Below are 18,706 nucleotides of genomic sequence, written 5' to 3' on the forward strand. Positions count from 1 at the left end.
GAGTCAGCAGTAACATGAGAGGTTTGAATGCACAAATTTTAATAAAAATACAACAATGCATTGTCGACTATTACGGCAAGCATGGGTCGCTGAAGACCTATTCTACCCTGGATCTTCACGGGCCTCAAGTCGTTTGTGAAATGGCTGCTCATTGACTACCTCTAGGATGTTTCCTGGTCCATATTGATATGATTAAGATACATATCTATATTCTAAATGATATAATTTGACTGTCTTTATGAACAAAAATGAAAAAGGAAGGCTGTTGTTGTGTAATCTCTCCTTTTCTACTGTATTGGAGCAGTGGGGTAGACAAGTCATCCCAAAGACTCAGGTTCAATTCATGAGTCAATGTGTGAAGCCCATTTCTGATGTCCCCCGCCCTGATATTGTTGGAATATTGCTAAAAGTAGGTAAAAGCATATTCACTCACTAATGACACACTGTAATATGGAGGCTAGGCGTGATGGGATTCATGTTAACAGGTTTAGGACGAAAGCACTTATCATTCATTAAATTCAATTTCTTCAAGAGCATTTACCACTTATCATAAATAATTTACCCCTGGTAGATGATATCATAGAACTAGATTACATGGAAAGTGACTAACACAGGGAATACTGCTGTGCTACTCACAAACAATAATTTGTAGCAGGATCACAAGAGGTACATAGGGTTTTATGCGGTTTTATGCGTCCCTGGTTAGGTTTTATACTATGGTATAAAACCTAACGAGGGACACATAAAACCCCATGTACCCCTTGTGATCCTGCTACAACAAATTTATCTTACCGACATATCTGAACATGACATTGTAAAAGAATAAAAACAAATTCATCAAAATTGAGAGAAAACAGCTATTTGATACAGCTAAGGTTAATTTGCTATGTCATGTGACTATCACTGACTCAGAAAAAGCATGCAGCTTTTTGCTTCGAAGTAGGGTATAAGGGATTTATCTGAAAATAAATCCATATGCTGCCTGTTTTCTCCATGGTGGGGTATAAGGGATTTATTCTCCCACTGAGAAATTTATTTCCCTCCAAGGCGGGATACAAAATATTTTATGAAGATCATGTGAACCAATCAGATCTCATCATTCTGACATGGAGGTATGATAATATAGTTTATATTGTCATTTTGTTAAAAATCTGTGATGAATTTACTTTTTGTACATCATTCTTGGCAGAAATCATCATTTATGAGTCTCACTGATATGGTTCCCAGTGTCTTTAACACTTAAAGAGGAATACTCCTTGGTCTTAAAAGGGATTCTCATAGTTTTGGTATTACTAAACTCACCATGAAAGCATATTCATTTATGAAACAAAGGTTAGTTATCATTATCTGCATTTATGGTTTGAATATCAAAACAATGGTTATCATTTGTAATCATTCTAAGAATACTACCTCTATTACATCTTTGCCATAATCCTGAATCTTGTCCATAATCACACGATAACTAAACCTTCCGTTTTTCCATAGAAGTCCTATTCGCTGTCAACTATGCATGAGTAGTTGTACCCATAGTAGCACATAGTTGCCTATAGGTCATGCAAGTGCAAGGCAGGAAGAAACTGTCCTTTCCAATACCTTTCTAGATGTAGATACAGTCAAGTCTCGTTAATCCGACATCGTTGGTTGCACATGATTGTGTCGGATTAACGAGTATGTCGGATTAACGAAATTAAGTGATTTGTGATCGAAAATCGGACGTCTTCACGATAGATAATAACCGTGTGTACCTTGTAATAAAATCATTAAAAACGAAATATCAATATTGTTATGTTGTTTATTCATTCATTCCTTAATTTATAATTAATGACTGTGGAAAAATAATAATAATTTTCCCATTTATACATAACAATAGAGACATTACTCACTGAATTTATCACATCAATGACACACGTTTCCTCTTGTAAATGCAAGTGCTACTGTCTTAACAACTTGCTTCATTTACTTAAAATAGTCTGTCAGTGTTTTCTGTTTCTATCATTTTGAAGGCACATTTCTCAAAGTCCCCTGCTTGCTTGATGTATAGGGCTTGTGGTTCTTCAGCATCAACATTGTCGAGGTGTAATTTCATTTGCTGTTTCTTATAATAAAGCTTGAAATTCTTCATGATCCCGGCATCTAGTGGCTGATTGTGCGCTGTGGTGTTTGGTGGCAAAAAGTGACATTTCACATTAGTTATGTCGACAGTAGCATGGAATGGGGCGTTGTCCAACAGCAATACCACGTGGCGTTGCTCCAATCGGATTTGCCAATCCAAGATCAGTAGCCAGGCTTTGAATATTAATGAAGTCATCCATGCTTTCTTGTTGACATACCAGTCGACCATGGTGAGAGAGAGATTATGGAGATTTTACGACCGCTTCAGCCGTTGGCTATTTCGCAGTCGGGGCTAGACGGGTTAACAATAATAAATAATAGTGGGGAATACATAAGTAATCGGCTGGCCCAAAAAAATGTAAATAAGGGGGAGTAAAGAAGAAAGAAATATAGTAAAGGAGTGTGAAGGGTGAGAAGATGTAGCAGTAGAGATATAGTACTGTAAGAAACCTAGTCTAAGGGAGATAATTAGTGTAGAGATTTAGAATAGTATATAATCAGTTAAGCTGATATGCTAAGTAATAAATGAGAACTAAAAAAAGTTAAAAAAAAAAAAGGTCGGTGGGGGGGTGAGAAACCTATTATAAAAAGTTTGGGCTTACTGGCTGGGGTAGGGAGTCAGGGGAGGGGGGGTGAGTATTGGCCGTGAGCGTGTAGGCTGAGCTTGGGTAGGTGGCTGGGTTAACGGACGTTATTGTTATAGTATGGATATCGGCGAAGTTGATGCGTGTGATATAGTGTGGGTTTTGGAGCGCGGACGTCGGAGTAGACGATCCGCGCTAGGGTTCAGTGCGCGGAAGTCGTTGAGGACAATCCGCTATAGAAATTTTGGGGCGCGGACGTCGGAGAAGTCAGTACGCGCTGAGAATTTGGATCCCGATCCGAGATTGTAAAAGTAAAGGTTATAGTATAGTAGTTAAACTGTAATTTGTTGGGATTTTTCTAAAGTTTGCTTATTAGGTTTGTAGTTTTAAGAAATGTAGCTATATGGGAGAATTTAGCGGTATGGTTAAATGGGTCAAGTAGTAGTTGAATGTTGTTTTTGAGCTGTGGGGGAAGAGAGTTGTATAGTTGTGTTTGTTGTTGTTTATATTGTGGACAGAAGTTGAATATGTGATCTAGGGTTTCAGGTGTGTTACAGTGGGTGCAGTTTGGGTGTGGGTGTCTGTTTTGTTTGTGGAGTGTTTCGTGTAGGTTAGTTTGGCCGCTTAGTATTCTATTTATGATTTTATCTGCTAAAATAGATTTTGTGAAGTTCCGACACTTTATGACTGGCTTATTGAAGAGAGATTTTGTCAATATTGACTTACAGTTTTGAATATTTGATTTGAAATTTTGAGATATAGTATTTCTTTTGATTAGTGATTTAATCTCGGCCTTACTGGTTGTGAAGTTAATACTTGGTGATGTTTGGGTGGTGGCTAGTTTTGCTGCTGTGTCTGCTAATTGGTTGCCTGTTATGCCAGTGTGTGCAGGTGCCCATAGTAGAGTTATTGTTTTGTTGGTTTCTAGGAGTTTTGTGTGGATGTCTATGATGTTGTTTATTATATCTTGCCTTGATTTAGATTTTTTATTGGAGATTTGAGTTAATGCGCTTAATGAGTCTGAGATAATAAGGAAGTTTGAATCAGTGGATATTTTAATGTAATGTAGTGCACATTGTATTGCCAGTAGTTCTGCTGTGGTGGTATGTGTGTAGTTAGTATAATGAAAATTTGTAGTGATTGGTGAAGGTTGAGTAATTTGTATGCCTAATCATGTTATGTCGTTATTTGTCTGAGATGCATCGGTGTAAATATGGGTGTGGTTGGGCCAATTTTGGTTAATATAGTTGATGGAGATTTCTTTTTTGTCTAGATTTTTGGGGTCAGGGTGTGAAGTGAATGTTTTATGGAGTTAAAGGTCTGTTTCAGGGGGGGGTTTGTCATTTATGAATATGTTTGGGGGGTCTAAGTGTTTGATGTTTTCTAGTATATGGATTTTAATAAGTTTGTATAGATGTGTAAGATAGGGGGCTAGTGTATGATTGTTTTTGAATTTTTTAAGGGTTGCAGGTCTGAGATTGTTGTATTTTGTAGTAATTTGTTTTAGGATGGGGTTTTGTTGGGCCCCAGCCCAGTAGTTAAGGATGGTTTGATTACGCCGGAGTTGGATAGATGTTGTTCCTGATAGAAGCTGGAGGGTGTTGAGGGCTGTACCGGTTCTGGTACCCAGGGCTATTTTAAGGGCTTTATACTGAATGGAGTTTAGTTTATTATTTAGTGTGTCTGATATGGAATTGAGGACGGGAGCGGCATAGTCAATCTTAGATTGAATTAATGATTTGTATATATTAAGTAATGTTTGTTTGTCAGCGCCCCAATCAGTGCCGCTGATGGCTCTCATTAAATTTAGGTCTTTTTGACAAGATGTGACCAAGTTATGAATATGGGGGGCCCATGTTAGGTGCTGGTCAAAGGTAATACCCAGAAATTTAGCTTCCTTTTTGAATAAGATGTTTTGATCATTAAGGGTGAGTTTGGGTGTATAATTTGGCTTGTATCTGTTTTTGAAGAGTAAGCCGATGGTTTTATTAGTGTTAATTTGGAATCCCCACTGGGTAGCCCAGAGTTCTATATGTTTCAGAAGAGGTTGAATTCTGTTTTGGATTTGATTTAGAGATGTAGACGACGTCCAGAAAGAAATGTCATCAGCAAATTTTGCAGTGGTGATATTTTTAGTTTTAGGTGGGAAAATGTCGTCTATCATAAAGTTGAATAGTGTTGGGGAGATTATACTACCCTGTGGGGTGTCGTTGTCTAAAGTATGTGGGTCAGATAGAGTGTTGTTGGTTTTAACTGTGATATTTCTGTCTGTTAGGAAGGAGTGTATGAAGTTTAAAATTCTACCATCTATGGCTTTTGCTTTAAGTTTTTGGATTAGGCCATGATGCCAAACCATGTCAAATGCTTTACTAAAGTCGATGAAAATGGCCACAGTATATTGTCTTTGGGCGAGTGCTGTCTTAATATCATGTTCTAAATGTAAAATGTGGTCTAAAGTTTGTCGATTAGACATAAAACCGCTCTGGTCCTCTTTGAGTAGATTCTGGGATGTAATTTGGAATTTTAGTCTGTTGTTTATGATGGATTCCATTATTTTGCAGATGTGGGAGGTTAATGAAATAGGGCGATAGGAATCCGAGTCTTTGGGGGGCTTGCCTGGTTTGAGAACCAGTACCACTAGGGCTGTTTTCCAAGAGTGTGGGAGGGAGCCAGAAGTCCAAATTTGGTTGAATAGTTGAAGAAGGAGTTTTTGAATTTTAAGAGGAAGGTGATTTAAAATAGTGTAACTGATATTATCTGGGCCTGTGGCTGGGGCTGTATTTTTGTTATTAAGGGCTGTTTGTAGTTCATAGATGTTTATTATTTTGTTGAAAGGCATGCCTGTGAGGGGGGGTCTGTGAGAGTAAGGGGGGTGGTTTTTAATAGTGTCTTGCATGATTGTAGTGTGGTTGGCGGAGCTGCTAGTGGCCGAAAAGTGAGCAGCCATGGCATTAGCCTTTTCTTTGTCTGTATTTAGGTTAGGAAAAGATGGGGCTGAGAAGGATTTGGAAGTGCCCTTTATGGCTTTAAGTTTTTTCCATAAAATTTTGGTATTTTGTTTCCCCATTTTCAAGGAGCTGGTAAAGGTTTCCCAATGTTTTCTTTTGGCTGTTCTTATTAGTTGTTTAGTTGAATTTCTAAGATTTTTTGCCAGGGGGAGTTTGGTTATGTCCCGCTTGGCTTTATTTAGTGCTTTTTTCCTAAGTTTTCTAGATTTTTCTATTTCTGAGCTCCACCAAGGGACAGTAATAAGGTTAGGTGAAATTTTGACTGTTGGGATGCATTTAAGGGCTATATTATGTATTATATTTGTGAAGTTTGTGTTGAAGATGTCGTTATCGGTGTTGTGTATGTTGTGTGGGTCTATTTGATTGCAAAGTGTGTGAAATGTTTTCCAGTCAGCCTTTTTAAGATTGAAATTGGACTGTTGGGGGGTGTGGGATGAGGGGGTGGCGGATTGGAATTGGGATGGGGTTGGGGTTGGGGTTTGGGTGGGGAGGGATAGAGAGATTTTGATGGGCGTGTGGTCACTGACCATGGTGAGTCGACCATGTTTTATATACCTGTTCGCATTTTAAACTGGCTTCATGCACATTTATCTGGCTTCAATTTGTAAACTACATTTGTATAGCTTAGTACATACAGGTTTGAATAGCTTTTCCTGTTAATTGTTAAGTTAATCTCTGCAGCCAGTGCGTGTCAAAACACAGGGTTGTGTACTCGCGGTCAGATGACCACGGAATACACTGACCACGTACTGTGTCGGATTAACAAGACTGATTAATGAGTGATTTCAGTAATTCGTTGCAAATAAGGTGTGTCGGAGTCAGAGTGCAAGAATGTCGGATTAACGGGACTAAATAGCACTGAATCAATCAGTTCCCATCATTTGTGTCGGATAAAGCCGAGTGTTGGATTAACGAGTGTCGGATTTACGAGACTTGACTGTAATTGGGGAGGTGGTAGGGAGTACTTCTGATGTAATAGCGGTAGTATTCTGAGAATTTTTAACATTGATAACTATTGTTTCTGCATGACTGTTTTGAATATTTTAATTATTCATCAAACATCTGATAACGGACAAATTAAGCCCTGTGTTCCTACACTCAATGTTTCAGCATCTACACAAACATTCAGAAACAATAAATAATGTTACAAAATTCATGTTCTTATTTTATGATGAAAAACACAATGATCTAAGCGAATACGTCAGTACATTTACAGACCATCCTGATGTCAAGAGTAATGAAATGCTGAGGATGGTGTTAAATAACAAGAAAACTAAATACAATAATAATTAGTCCAGGACAATAATGTACAAACATAGTAACTCATTACCTTCACATCTAAGGTCAAATGATGCATCTTTGTCCCTGTGTACTGGGTTAACTTACAACTTCCTCATGGATTAAACTTCCAATTATCTACAAGGACATCAAAACATATTCACTTCGGTCACCAACATAGGTTTGTTCAGTAGAGAATCAATTTGATTTGAGAAATCAATAAATTCAGGGACATCTCATAGAATTAATAGAAAATGAACTGACAAACAATGCCACATCTCATCACGAATGCCTAGAAGCTAAACCTCAAGGGACCTGCCGTATACAACATCTCTGGGCTTGTGCGTGATGCTTTGAGTCTTATCAGTATTATAATCTCTCATAAGCCCTTGGACAGAGCCAAGTGCACTGGTTGCACAAGAAACAAACTTGGCCAAATCATATGGCTTCTCAAGCTGATAAACCAATTAAATCTATGGACATGACATTTGTTGATTAACTTGTAGCAAAGGATTACTTTCCCAATGAAACATGGAATTGGTAAAACTCTTTGGAAACTTTCTATTGGAATTCAACGTTTGTCCTTCGGCCATGCAGCAATTAGTTTTGTGGATTTAAGTTTTTACGACATAACACTTCTTATTTTGACAGTTTTATCAATATTTTGATTCATCTGCACTGAAAAAATACTTTAACTTGATATGATTAAATACATAAGTTTAACTTCAGAATTTGTTAACTATGCAGAATGTATAATAATAAACAAACCGCTGGCCTTTTCTCAGTGCAAGGTGGATGCAAGGACGTATATAGATCTGTACATCTTTGGTTGATTTAACTTTCCTTAAGTTGGTAACAAATTGTAGTTTCCATGACATCCAATAGTGTACAATAGATAACTGAACCCATGGAGCGGTACAGCAAAACATTGAGGGCAGAGGCCGATCTTCAAGTACTATCTCTAGTTCTAAAGGTTGAGGAAAGAAAGCTACTCCTATTTCTAAAGGTTGATGAAAGCTTCCCCTATTTCTAAAGGTTGATGAAAGCTACTCCTATTTCTAAAGGTTGATGAAAGCTACTCCTATTTCTAAAGGTTGATGAAAGCTACTCCTATTTCTAAAGGTTGAGGAAAGCTACTCCTATTTCTAAAGGTTGAGGAAAGCTACTCCTATTTCTAAAGGTTGAGGAAAGCTACTCCTGTTTCTAAAGGTTGATGAAAGCTTCCCCTATTTCTAAAGGTTGAGGAAAGCTACTCCTATTTCTAAAGGTTGAGGAAAGCTACTCCTATTTCTAAAGGTTGAGGAAAGCTACTCCTATTTCTAAAGGTTGATGAAAGCTACTCCTATTTCTAAAGGTTGATGAAAGTTAGCCCTATTTCTAAAGGTTGATGAAAGCTACTCCTATTTCTAAAGGTTGATGAAAGTTAGCCCTATTTCTAAAGGTTGAGGAAAGCTACTCCTATTTCTAAAGGTTGAGGAAAGTTAGCCCTATTTCTAAAGGTTGAGGAAAGCTACTCCTATTTCTAAAGGTTGAGGAAAGTTAGCCCTATTTCTAAAGATTGAGGAAAGCTACTCCTATTTCTAAAGGTTGAGGAAAGTTAGCCCTATTTCTAAAGGTTGATGAAAGCTACTCCCATTTCTAAAGGTTGATGAAAGCTACTCCTATTTCTAAAGGTTGATGAAAGCTACTCCTATTTCTAAAGGTTGATGAAAGCTACTCCTACTTCTAAAGGTTGATGAAAGCTTCCCCTATTTCTAAAGGTTGATGAAAGCTACTCCTATTTCTAAAGGTTGATGAAAGCTACTCCTACTTCTAAAGGTTGATGAAAGTTAGCCCTATTTCTAAAGGTTGATGAAAGTTAGCCCTATTTCTAAAGGTTTAGGAAAGTTAGCCCTATTTCTAAAGAGTCAACAGTCAAGCTGGCCCCTTAAGAAACGTAACAGTTACTAACACACAATGCATTTTGAAAGTGGTCAAATGTGACAAATGTTATATCTCGGATAACCACTTTCTAAATGGCATCATAAGGGAGCAATGCCAGTTAACACTTGTCAGAGGGGTACACAAAGTATGTGATCTAGACTACCAGTTATCAGACTTTCATTTTTGCGGAAGCCTCGGTGGCTGAGCGGATTAGATCGCTGACTTTAAGTGCAGATGATCAGGTGCTTCACTCTGGCAGTGGGGGTTCGAATCCCGGATGGGACTCAACCCAAAACAGTACTAAAATCTGTACTTTACTAAGAAAGTATTATCCCAAATAACATTTGCTACATGACGGTTATTGTCAATGAAACAACTGGGGTCACATTATTTGCCTAATATCAAAAGAGAATCTGTAGAAATTATGAATAACGCCCAGCTACAATTAGACACTTCCACACGATCAGCATGTTGGCATCTGTCTGCTGAGATACATGTACCTCCATTTAAAATTTTCAGTGATAGGAACACGTGGCTAATGGGATCAATTACTGGTACACAGATGAAATGTGCACCAGGGTATACCATGGGCTGCCATGGAACTAACTTCCCATTGAGGCCAGGATGTTCGCATGTTATGCAGACTGTACAAAGGTCTTGTGCTAGGTGTTAAAGTTACATGGCATTGTACCAATGGAAATATTGACCTGACACTGGTGATTGCTGATCACTTGTGTTGTGTTTTTTCAGAGGTTAAAAATATCCATTATCAGACACACTCTATCATCATCAGCACTGGTCCATGATTCACTGATCTGTGTATGTCTAGGACTGACTGATACACTCCAGTCATAACATCAGATAAGATAAGAAAAGACTTGACTTTATCATGCCAAGGGAAATTCATATTGCACATTTGATTAGCACTAAAATATGAAAACACAAAATATGTACCACAATTCTTAGTGCATGCTATACTATTCCTGAATAAAAGGGTGTAAATATTTTCAAAAAAAATAAAACAGAGGAAAATATAAACTGTTTCTTGCACCAAAATCAGTTTATAATGGCATCAGTTTATGTCATAATAATAGACAAGAATAGAATAATAGACTAAAATCAAAATCAGTGTCAATTTGAAGGCTTTCCAATGTCCAAATAATTAAATATTTAATAAAAGAATATGTATTATTGATAATAATATTGCAGCATGCTAATGCATCAGTGAAACCTTTCAGAGCAGTTGGGTAGCTTTGTGGTTAAATATTGCTAAGAGCGGCACAAAACCACACTCACTCACTCATTCCTTCAGTCTCTGTCTGTAAGTCACCATTGTATCAGTAAGAATAAACTTTTCTTAACAGACAGGACATAATTTGATTTTCGTCACACTCAAGTGCCCATCCATCTGAGGAATATAGCTTTACCCGCCATTGTGTCCAGCCAATCCTCATTTTAGTCTTCTTTTATAGGGACAATATGTCGAGAGTTCTGTGTGTATTTTAAATCGTGCATGAAATAATTTCATAGCGTGATGTCACACCTTTAGCTCATGCACGATTCAATTCTCATTTCAAATCAACAGTGCTCCGCACAGCGAAGCAGACGACCCAAGTGCTGTGCAGAATATCTTGCTTCGGTCATGTTTTCATGTCATGCAAATTGAAGAGAAAGTCGTGATTTTTTCATATGGAAGAGTTACATAATACTAATTGCCAGCTTATTTGGGTTAGAAGCCAGTGATTACAATATACATGCCTCTGTCGTTTGAAGCCATATGGAATCACTCTCCTTCCCAGTGTTCCTTGCAGCCTGCCTTACAATTCCCCCTGCCACATCCCACATCTTACACAGTTCATTCAAGATATAGTAGGGGGCACATGTGGCCCAGTCGCCTCAGGCGCCGCGATTCGCTGTGCTGAGTTGCGTCCCATGGGCACTGCAGAAACGTATGATTGTGGGTTAGAATCCCGGTTATGTTTCTAGGTTTGTCAGCACCATACCCGTGCTCGTGGGTTTCACCGAAGTGGTAAAAGTCTGAGACCTGCATCACTTCGGGCTTTCCTCCCACATTAAGCTGACACGCCATGATATAACTGGAATACTGTTAAAAGCAGCATTAAACCCAAATCACTCACTCACTCAATATATAGTATGTGTTTCACCTACACATGTAGATAAACGTATGTCATGAAATGTTTAACTTTCATTGAGAAATATCCTGAAAGTTATTTCCCTTTGTGTATTTATCCTCTGCTTATATTTGTTGTACGGCTCCACATGATGCCATCAAAGACCTACGGAGAGCTAACGATACGGTCACTTTGATGTATAAAATATATCGTCAGGCACCTAACTGTCACTGTTGCAGTAGCATATCTACATAATTATGCAAAACAGAATGTAAAGCGCAGCGAAAGGCTTGCATTGGGTCTGTCTGTTTCTATTTCCGAATAAGTGTGTTTGCTTACGAACAAGAGAAAAGTCCGGTCACATGATAAGCCGACAAGCAGAAACTCCTCACGTGGAATAATGCGAGGAGAACTGACTAAGTTTGGGGCTAATCAATCTCATTAAAATCAGACCTTAGTTCTCGCTACCGCTAAACAAAGAATCTGAAGACATCCCTTTAGGGGTCACCTTGATTAAAAACACAAAAAAATTGGCAAAATACCTTTCAAAGCCCAGTTGGTGGTACACATGCTTTGCAAATCCTGAAGTCGATCAAAATCTGCACATTGAAATCCATGTTGTTTACGAACCGGACATCTAATTCGCAATGCGATTTTGATTGGATTATGCATAGACTCGTTAGTCCAGCCAAAACGTAACTTCAGAATTCCAGCCTAGTTTGGCAGGGGTGGAAACTAGACTTTTATAGTCAGTTAACCTCCTTGCCTAAGGAAGATGTTTTAATTGACAGACATGCGTGTTCAGGTTGAATAAATCTCTTCATGATTAAATAGCAATTGCTTGCAGAACTTAGTGATGCATATTCGTAGAACATACTCCTCCAATTAAACTGTAGACCAGCACTGGAAGATGAAAATGAGCTGATAGTAACACCTGTGATTACAGGTAAAGAGGATGTGGAATGGGATGAAGGTACTCACGAGGCAGCATCATGATGTCCCGGCTCTTACTGCGGTTCTCCACACGATGTCCACTGGCACAGTCCCCAATACTCAGCCGAGGAACAACCGTGTGTAATGTCTGAGGAATATCAATATCAGTAAATTGTATCACTTGAAATTGTTTATATATTGTGGACTTTAATACACAGTTTGTTTGTTTATTTGTTGTTTAACGTCACACTCAGCAATATCCCAGCTATATGACAGCAGTCTGTAAATAATTGAGTCTGGACCACACAATCCAGTGATTGGTATCATGAGCATCGATCAACACAATTGGGATCAGTGACATGCATCAATCAAGTCAGCGAGCCTGACCACACGATCCCGTTAGTCGCCTCTTACGACAAGCAAAGTTGCCATTACGGCAAGCATGGGTTGCTGAAGACCTATTCCACCCCGGATCTTCACGGGTGTAATACACACTGAATGTCATGAAAGAGACCCATACAACCCAATTTTACTTTCCTTTCTTACCATCTCCATGATGCCAAGTACCAAAAACATTGCATAAATTTGATAAACTCTTTTCTGTGGCTCTTATTTTGGTGGTCATGAATCCCTTCATAATGAGTGAGTTTGTTATAACGCTATTTGTACAGTGTTCCAGTTATATCTTGGCATGTCAGTTTAATGTAGGAGGAAAGCCCAAAGTGACACAGGTCACAGACATTAACTACTTTGGTGAAACCCACGAGCACGGGTATGGTGCTGACAAACCTAGAAACATAATCGGGATAAAAGTGATTTGAACCCATGACTCTGTTTCTACCCAAAGGACATAACTCTGTACAGTGAATTGCCGCCCCTTAGATGACTAGGGCGGTCGGGTAGCCCAGTGGTTAAAGCATTTGCTCGTTACGCCGAAGACCCGGGTTCGATTCCTGACATGGGTACAATGTGTGAAGCCCATTTCTGGTGTCCCCCACTGTGATATTGCTGGAATATTGCTAAAAGCGGCGTAAAACAATACTCATTCACTCACTCACCTTAGATGACTGAGTCACCCATGTCACTCCTTCAGAGTGAGTGAGTTAAAGTTTAACGTCACATCGGCAATACACCCCTTCAGAAGGAAGAGCAGGATACCATTATTTTTTCTGATGATTTCCCATACTGAACCTATTTATTCCTTGACGGAAGACTGCCATTATAACAAACACTACCTTCACAATGACAGTTCAACATAGTCGGAATAACACTGTCATGTCATCGAGTACTGAACATTCATAAAAGAATTAATGCACTGGTCAGAAGATATTCATACGGAGCAAAGAAAGACTCTAGATTAGGCATCTTTTGATGTGCAGCGATGATGTCAACAGTCCTGTACCTGGAACTCTCTGTCCAGCTTCTGTTGTTTGGGTTCAGCATTCTTGCTGTAGTACCTGAGATACGTGGCTGGCAGGAGTGTCGCTGGGCACACTGTCCAGCCAGTCTGTAAGTACATGGCCACAGTGTCGTAGATGAGGCGGTACTGGCCCTGGAAAAAACATAACCGGATCATATCAGTCTCCGACATAGGTAGCTGGCAGGAGTGTAGCTGGGCACACTGTCCAGCCAGTCTGTAAGTACATGGCCACAGTGTCGTAGATGAGGCGGTACTGGCCCTGTAAAGAACATAACCAGATCATATCAGTCCCTGACATAGGTACCTGTCTGTCTAGTCTGTAGATACCGAGGTGATACTGAATGCTGTTTCGCAATCTATTGAAAGAACATGTTTTACAACATTCATAAGAATGGATGGTAAGATCAAGGTACTGGACTTCCAAAATACACATCAACTGGGAGTAACCATAGCAACAAAAGAACTAACATGTAACAAATGTTATACTGTAAATCGTGAAATTAATGCATCTCCAAAAGAATGAGACCATTGACCCCTAGCCCAAAATGCGCCTCAATATGAATGCAACACCCCCCTCCTCTCAAGCATTAGTGGATTTCTATCTAAAGAAAATGTCCTCTGTCAGGTTTACAGGAGAATCCTCACCTGATTCCAATCATACATTAATCCAATCACACACCAAATAGCACCGCTTATTAGCGCTGAGTAGCGTACTTCCGCTAAAACAATACATGCACGCTGGCTCGTGTCGGCCTTTGAAGCAGCAACAATTCACAGGATGTAATTAGTGTTTGAATGACATTGTTTATATACTTGTTACAAGTGTTGCTCAATAAACAGTGATGTGGAATACATAGTTGTTTGTTTTCAGCGTATATTTAAGTCGGTATTTCTGCTATCCAAAATGTCTTTGTTTAAATGCAATGTTAAATAATGTGAGCAAAGAACAATCGCATTTTTCGCATTTAATTCACGCTTGCATTAATTTCAAGATTTACAGTATTTGGGATAACACTTTCTTAGTAAAGTACAGATTCTCGTACTTTTTGGGGGGTTGAGTACCACCGAGTGCTTGAACCCACACTGCCAGAGTGAGGCACCTAAAAGCAGCACACAGTTAGCCAGTTACATTTGACCACTTTCTATGGCATTGTGCATTCAAAAGAACTGACAATCAAGGGTTACATCTCAAAACATTTAACACCTTCCCTTAGAATGACCCATTTCTTAAACTGCTATGGTCTGTGGCACCATTCAAATATTAGTATATACAAGCACATTTCAAGAGTGATCTCCTGTCTGACATATATCAGCTTCAACAAAACAGAATTCTCTGGATCTTTCTCTTCATCTCTTATCCCTTTCAGAACAAGCCAACTGCCATAGAAGTTCAAACAGAGGTTGTATTTGTGTTGGGGATGATAGATGCCTATTTCTCCCCATATTTCAGTGTCTTGGCAAACTCAGCTGGTCCTTGTGACTATATAGAAAGCTACCTCAAACTGTACTCATAGTCCACAAGCTTACCAGTGTCCTGACCATATTTTTGCGGAAGCGCCGTAGGTGCAGCACACAGCTGTAGATGTCTACCCTCTCCTCAGCCTCGATCTGCTTCAGACAGTAGTCAACAGCAATGAACACTGCTGTCCTGCCGCCTCCACACCTGCAACATCAACATCATCATCAACATCAACATCAACATCAGCGCTTCAGAGAGTAGTCAACAGCAATGAACACTGCTGTCCTGTCGCCTCCACACCTGCAACATCAACATCATCATCAACATCATCATCAACATCAACATCAACATCAACGCTTCAGAGAGTAGTCAAAAGCAATGAACACTGCTGTCCTGTCGCCTCCACACCTGCAACATCAACATCATCATCAACATCAACATCAACATCAACGCTTCAGAGAGTAGTTAACAGCAATGAACACTGCTGTCCTGCAACCTCCACACCTGCAACATCAACATCATCATCAACATCATCATCAACATCAGTGCTTCAGAGAGTAGTCAACAGCAATGAACACTGCTGTCCTGCCGCCTCCACACCTGCAACATCAACATCATCATCAACATCATCATCAACATCAACATCAACATCAACGCTTCAGAGAGTAGTCAACAGCAATAAACACTGCTGTCCTGCCGCCTCCACACCTACAACATCAACATCATCATCAACATCAACATCAACATCAGCGCTTCAGAGAGTAGTCAACAGCAATGAACACTGCTGTCCTGCCGCCTCCACACCTGCAACATCAATATCATCATCAACATCAACATCAACATCAGCGCTTCAGAGAGTAGTCAACAGCAATGAACACTGCTGTCCTGCCGCCTCCACACCTGCAACATCAACATCATCATCAACATCATCATCAACATCAACATCAACATCAACATCAACGCTTCAGAGAGTAGTCAAAAGCAATGAACACTGCTGTCCTGCCACCTTCACACCTGCAACATCAACATCAACATCATCAACATCAACATCAGCGTTTCAGAGAGTAGTCAAAAGCAATGAACACTGCTGTCCTGCCACCTCCACACCTGCAACATCAATATCATCATCAACATCAACATCAACATCAGCGTTTCAGAGAGTAGTCAACAGCAATGAACACTGCTGTCCTGCCACCTTCACACCTGCAACATCAACATCATCATCAACATCAACATCAACGCTTCAGAGAGTAGTCAACAGCAATGAACACTGCTGTCCTGCCACCTTCACACCTGCAACATCAACATCATCATCAACATCAACATCATCATCATCATCATCAACATCAGCGTTTCAGAGAGTAGTCAACAGCAATGAACACTGCTGTCCTGCCACCTCCACACCTGCAACATCAACATCAACATCAACATCAACATCAGCGTTTCAGAGAGTAGTCAACAGCAATGAACACTGCTGTCCTGCCACCTCCACACCTGCAACATCAACATCATCATCAACATCATCATCAACATCAACATCAGCGCTTCAGAGAGTAGTCAACAGCAATGAACACTGCTGTCCTGCCACCTCCACACCTGCAACATCAACATCAACATCAGTGCTTCAGAGAGTAGTCAACAGCAATGAACACTGCTGTCCTGCCACCTCCACACCTGCAACATCAATATCATCATCAACATCAACATCAACGCTTCAGAGAGTAGTCAACAGCAATGAACACTGCTGTCCTGCCACCTTCACACCTGCAACATCAATATCATCATCAACATCAACATCAACATCAGCGTTTCAGAGAGTAGTCAACAGCAATGAACACTGCTGTCCTGCCACCTCCACACCTGCAACATCAATATCATCATCAACATCAAAATCAACATCAGCGTTTCAGAGAGTAGTCAACAGCAATGAACACTGCTGTCCTGCCACCTTCACACCTGCAACATCAACATCATCATCAACATCATCATCAACATCAACATCAACATCAACGCTTCAGAGAGTAGTCAACAGCAATGAACACTGCTGTCCTGCCACCTTCACACCTGCAACATCAACATCATCATCAACATCAACATCATCATCATCATCATCAACATCAGCGTTTCAGAGAGTAGTCAACAGCAATGAACACTGCTGTCCTGCCACCTCCACACCTGCAACATCAACATCAACATCAACATCAACATCAACATCAGCGTTTCAGAGAGTAGTCAACAGCAATGAACACTGCTGTCCTGCCACCTCCACACCTGCAACATCAACATCATCATCAACATCATCATCAACATCAACATCAGCGCTTCAGAGAGTAGTCAACAGCAATGAACACTGCTGTCCTGCCCTCTCCACACCTGCAACATCAACATCAACATCAGCGCTTCAGAGAGTAGTCAACAGCAATGAACACTGCTGTCCTGCCACCTCCACACCTGCAACATCAATATCATCATCAACATCAACATCAACGCTTCAGAGAGTAGTCAACAGCAATGAACACTGCTGTCCTGCCACCTTCACACCTGCAACATCAACATCATCATCAACATCAACATCAACATCAGCGCTTCAGAGAGTAGTCAACAGCAATGAACACTGCTGTCCTGCCACCTTCACACCTGCAACATCAACATCAACATCAACATCAACATCAACATCAGCGCTTCAGAGAGTAGTCACCAGCAATGTTTTATAGCAGAAGATTTTGCCAGGAGGACAAAAGAAGTTTGATTTGGAATGGTGATGTGATACAAAATGAAAAGATGATGACAATTTATCATTGAAATAATTTCTGTTTTAGTCTTATAGAATTCCCTTGGACTATAGTTATTGCAAAACCGATCTTTACTATATGCGGTAAAAGAAACCCTTGTCAGTCTGATTATATATTTCTTCTGAAGTTTCGATTTTTATGATAGGCAAATTCGTAAACCAAGCAAGAAAAATGTAAAACCTTATATATTTGACCTCCACAGGGATCAGTTATACCATAATCATCTACCACAAAGCACCTAGTTTGAATTATGATTATTATATGTGTTCTGTCCTAGAAATTGCTGAATAGCATTTATGACCAAGTTGTTATGAAACTAAACATTCTTTGGTTGAAATACATAATTTTCCCTTGAAAATGCATTGTACAACAGAAGTAACATCGGATATTCTAAAGTTTTTTCATTTAAGATTGTCTCTAGATTTAATATCCAGAAAAAAAACAGAGCCATTGAATCAACACAAACGAAAAATTCAATCCCAAATAATTTAATTTCCCTCCCCAAAAACACAAACGTACAAGAAAATGATGGATAATTATCCAGAGCAATGATCAGAGATATATTGATTGGTGATTAGGTTCCCCGAGTTTGTGAGAAGGAAAAATATTGATTCGTGAAAAAGATGCAGGAAAGATTCCAGGAGATTGTTACAAGTGACACGTCCGCAACGAGACCTTTCTCTCTCCCAAGTCCCGCTCTGTGAAAACACCAATCAATAACAAAATGAGTTATGTTTGCTCCTGCTACAAATAGCTTCTACAATATTTCACCATCACTTTGAAACTAATGGATTTTTGTAAGATAACAGTTCATCCTTTTGAAGTGTATTAAGTTGATTCACATGGTAAAAGAAACGGCAGGCACTGTACCTACTCCAAGACACTCAACACTCAAACTTATTCATCATGTAAAATGTAGGTTAATCATATACAATTTCTTTGGCCATGTTATTCAATTTTTTCAAAATAATTATTACCACAGATCAAACTTTACTATGAAAACATGAAACTGCGTAAGGCTTTCATTCAACTCCTAACAGAAGTAGCGTAAAACTCTTCAAAATT

General features: G+C 39.5%; 1 protein-coding gene across 1 annotated transcript in view; it reads right to left on the bottom strand.

The window, feature by feature from the left end:
• The window catches only part of LOC139479226 (receptor-type tyrosine-protein phosphatase kappa-like), a 112,086-nt gene that overhangs the window by 14,048 nt on the left and 79,332 nt on the right, over nucleotides 1-18,706 (bottom strand). Inside the window, exons 8-10 of the mRNA XM_071262082.1 lie at nucleotides 14,918-15,053; nucleotides 13,373-13,522; nucleotides 12,019-12,118 (exon numbers count right to left, since the gene is read on the bottom strand). Of these exons, the coding sequence (XP_071118183.1) occupies nucleotides 12,019-12,118; nucleotides 13,373-13,522; nucleotides 14,918-15,053 (386 nt within the window). The remainder of the gene's footprint in view (nucleotides 1-12,018; nucleotides 12,119-13,372; nucleotides 13,523-14,917; nucleotides 15,054-18,706) is intronic.

This window comes from Haliotis cracherodii, unplaced genomic scaffold (genome assembly GCF_022045235.1).
Source record: "Haliotis cracherodii isolate W230 unplaced genomic scaffold, xgHalCrac1.p SCAF_4, whole genome shotgun sequence".
NCBI lineage: Eukaryota > Metazoa > Mollusca > Gastropoda > Lepetellida > Haliotidae > Haliotis > Haliotis cracherodii.